Source organism: Salvelinus namaycush, chromosome 32 (assembly GCF_016432855.1).
Source record: "Salvelinus namaycush isolate Seneca chromosome 32, SaNama_1.0, whole genome shotgun sequence".
NCBI classification, from domain to species: domain Eukaryota; kingdom Metazoa; phylum Chordata; class Actinopteri; order Salmoniformes; family Salmonidae; genus Salvelinus; species Salvelinus namaycush.
Window position 1 is genome coordinate 17,509,693 of NC_052338.1, and position 3,541 is coordinate 17,513,233.

General features: G+C 45.6%; 1 protein-coding gene across 1 annotated transcript in view; it reads left to right on the top strand.

Annotated features, from left to right (window-relative positions):
* Window positions 1–1,586, top strand: part of LOC120027038 (retinoic acid receptor beta-like) — a 5,378-nt gene extending 3,792 nt beyond the window's left edge. Inside the window, exons 3-4 of the mRNA XM_038971882.1 lie at window positions 1,017–1,175; window positions 1,336–1,586. Of these exons, the coding sequence (XP_038827810.1) occupies window positions 1,017–1,175; window positions 1,336–1,586 (410 nt within the window). The remainder of the gene's footprint in view (window positions 1–1,016; window positions 1,176–1,335) is intronic.
* The last annotated feature ends 1,955 nt before the right edge of the window (window positions 1,587–3,541 follow it).

A 3,541-nucleotide genomic window follows, 5' to 3' on the forward strand; every position in this document is an offset into this window, starting at 1 on the left:
CACACGCTCCTCCCAAGGCAGCTACTGTTCCCCAGGCACCTCTCTGACACACGCTCCTCCCAAGGCAGCTACTGTTCCCCAGGCACCTCTCTGACACACGCTCCTCCCAAGGCAGCTACTGTTCCCCAGGCACCGATGACGTGGATGTGGATTAAGGCAGCCCTCCGCACCTCTCTGATTCAGAGGGGTTGGGTTAAATGTGGAAGACACATTTCAGTTGAATGTATTCAGTTGTACAACTGACTAGGTATCCCCCTTTCCCCCTGCTCTGACTCTGAAGTCTGTGACTGCGTAAGTTTCCATTCCAATGTTAGATTGGATTCCCCTAGATTCCCCCCATTCCATTCCCCAGAGCCTTGACATATATTACATGCTGTTGCATAATCCACAGAGGAAATAACTAAACACTCTCCACTGCTGTGAGTCTCTCAGTAATGTGACTCTGTGACTGGGAGGCAGGCCGTTCCCACAGCAGGAGCCTGTTCTCTCAACGCACTCACACACTGACCACTTATGGATTGAATTGGTACTGCAAGCATTACAAGGGACAATGTGACAAATAGAAGGTGGTAAGATGATCATATAGGGCTACTGTCTCTTGAGAACTAAGCGGTATATAATAAAAAGACGTTGGTTGAATTGTATATATTTTTCCTACACCATAAGCCCTTTTAATGTTCAATGGAAACCGTTCAAGTTGGATTACTTCTAACCGAGTTAGAATTCAGGCAACTCCCCCGTTTCTAGACATTTACAGCACATCTCCTTTAATGCCAACTATAGCAGAGTGCAAGCTGATGGGGTGTATGGCCTGGTAAAGGCCTAGCGTTTCCCTACTGTATGACTCTGGGATGTGTCTTTCTAACTCGTTGGTCCTACATAGCCTATGTACAAAGAAGATGCTTCATGAATTTGAAATTGATCTGTGTGACTCTCTCTCACTCAATCTGTCTCTCTTGCTCTCACTCTCTCGCTCTCACTCACTATCTCTCTCCCTCAATCTGTCTCTCTCACAGACCGTCAGGACCTGGAGGAACCCTCTAAGGTCGACCAGCTCCAGGAGCCTCTACTGGAAGCTCTGAAGATCTACGTGAGGAAGAGGAGGCCTAGCAAGCCACACATGTTCCCCAAGACCCTGATGAAGATCACTGACCTCCGCAGCATCAGCGCCAAAGGTACAGACATCACAGAGACTAATACACTAATAAAACTGAGTAGAAATGAGCACACTATAGATTCAATAGCAGTTCAGTAGGAAACCTTTGTACACAGATGCCCTATAACATCATTTTGCACTACGTTTGTTTTGCAATATGTCCTTTCCTCTCCCTCCAGGTGCGGAGCGGGTCATTTCGCTGAAGATGGAGATCCCTGGCTCCATGCCTCCTCTGATCCAGGAGATGCTGGAGAACTCAGAGGGCCAAGACGGCCAGAGCAGCACCGAGGGCGAGGACGGCAGCAGCCCCAAGAAGGGAATCCCTAAGGGGGGTAAACCCTGCCCTGTGTCCACTGACCCTGACCCAGATGCTTCAGACAGTGACGGGCCCATAGCGGCCCCCAAGGAGGAGGAGGAAGAGGACCCCTAGGTCCCCGTGGAACTCAGGGGCCTCTCAGACTGACACTCTCTCTCGCTGACATTCCTTTGCAAAAAAAAAAACAACTGAAAATAGGTCAACCGCATAGTGGACCCCTCCTTCTCCCCTCTCCTCTCCTCCTCCCCTCAGGCCGTTGGTCCCTTAGCGAACCACCACCACCTTTGCTTGTTCTTATGTTATCCTTTACGTTTATTTTTTCCTTCTCTCTCTTTATCGCTTTATTTTCCCTTAAAAAAGGACCAGTGGTTGGTTTGTGTATAATTCTACATTTATTGAGCTCTTATTTTGGCGTTGTGTCTCGGGGACTAGGGTGTGATTGGTTGAGTTGGGTTTGACCTCGCCCGGCCACGCCCACTTACTTGTTGTACACAAAGGTCATAGGTCATCCTCCTCAGGTCTCCTGTATAAATTCATCCCTGCATGATGGACTCGACAAGTTTAATACGTAGTTTTAATCTTTCTTTCTCTCCCTCTGTCTCTCTCTCTCTGTCTCTCTCCCTCTCTCTGTCTCTCCCTCTGTCTCTCTCTCTCTGTCTCTCTCCCTCTCTCTGTCTCTCTCTCTGTCTCTCTCCCTCTGTCTCTCTCTCTCTGTCTCTCTCCCTCTCTCTGTCTCTCTCCCTCTCTCTGTCTCTCCCTCTGTCTCTCTCCCTCTCTCTTTCTCCCTCTCTCTGTCTCTCCCTCTCTCTCTCCCTCTCTCTCGCTCCCTCTCTCTCCCTGTCTCTATCTCTGTCTCACATTGTTGGAATACATTGTATATACCATTGTATGGTTAGAAATCTGTCTGTTTCTATGATGAATTTTGTGGTGCTTTTTCCATTGTCTTAAATATTATTGTTTGATGCGAAACAGTACATACATGACAAGGTTCAAAGGGGGGCTAAAATGTAAAGTCCTTTACAAAAACAGTTATATAGACTGTTCTTGCATATAGACAGTATGGAAGACTAATACTTTATATTTGTTCCTCTATTTAAAGCTGTTTTTTGTTTTGTCTTTTATAACTCATTATGTTGACGTCTCCATCAGTGTACATTACATCACCATAAAGCCAGAGTGCTAGAGGTTTCTCTCCCGTGTCAGTGGCTGCATCTCTTCAGCCGCTTCCACAGACTGTAGAGGCCATAGATATACAATGACTAGATTGAATCTAGATAGACAGATCCAATCTGGTAATAGTTTATCACAGATAACAGGCTGTAATGTAATGTACAGGGCTTCTGAGGCTAAAAGGCTTCTGAGATTTTATCATTAAATGACATTCCCAGAGAGAAACCAAGCAGTCTTAACAAGTGAAATCTCTGGATAAAGATAAGGGTTAAGCGACTCTCATTGACAAAGACTTTCCTTAACCCAAGCTTGCGCCACTGAGAAATGTAGATGTTTTTTTATTTTTATGAATTTGGTTATACATTTGAAGTTTCCTTGCAATTCTCTTGAACATTCTCCACCATCTGTGCAGTTAAATCCATTCTTATTACAGTGTTAAACTGTAAATTACTTCTCTGATGCAGATTCAATCTAGTAATTGTACATTAATGGCTGTCAGCAACTACAAGCGTCTGTGCAACACAAAATGAACATTGTTCTGGGCCAGGATTACAAGGAGTCCTGTAGGCCCAGAATCACTACCTACCCCTTCTTACATACTTGCATACATAAGTGTCTTGTTTTGGAAGGAAACCACGGGGACATTGCAATCGTTAAAATACATATTCATGACCTAACCGCTCGGCCGGGAAGATTGTACACTAGACTCTAGTAGCCACTGCGCATTCTTAGTTCTAGTCCTACAGAGTGACTGACCGTTGCCTTGCTCCTCCACAAGTCCTGTGCAAAACTACAGTGATGCAAAGGAGATTCTTTACACATGACCCTTAACCCCTGAGACGTGCAGTAATTATAGATAGACAAGCTCGGGTAGCCTTCATTTGGGTTGCAACATCACA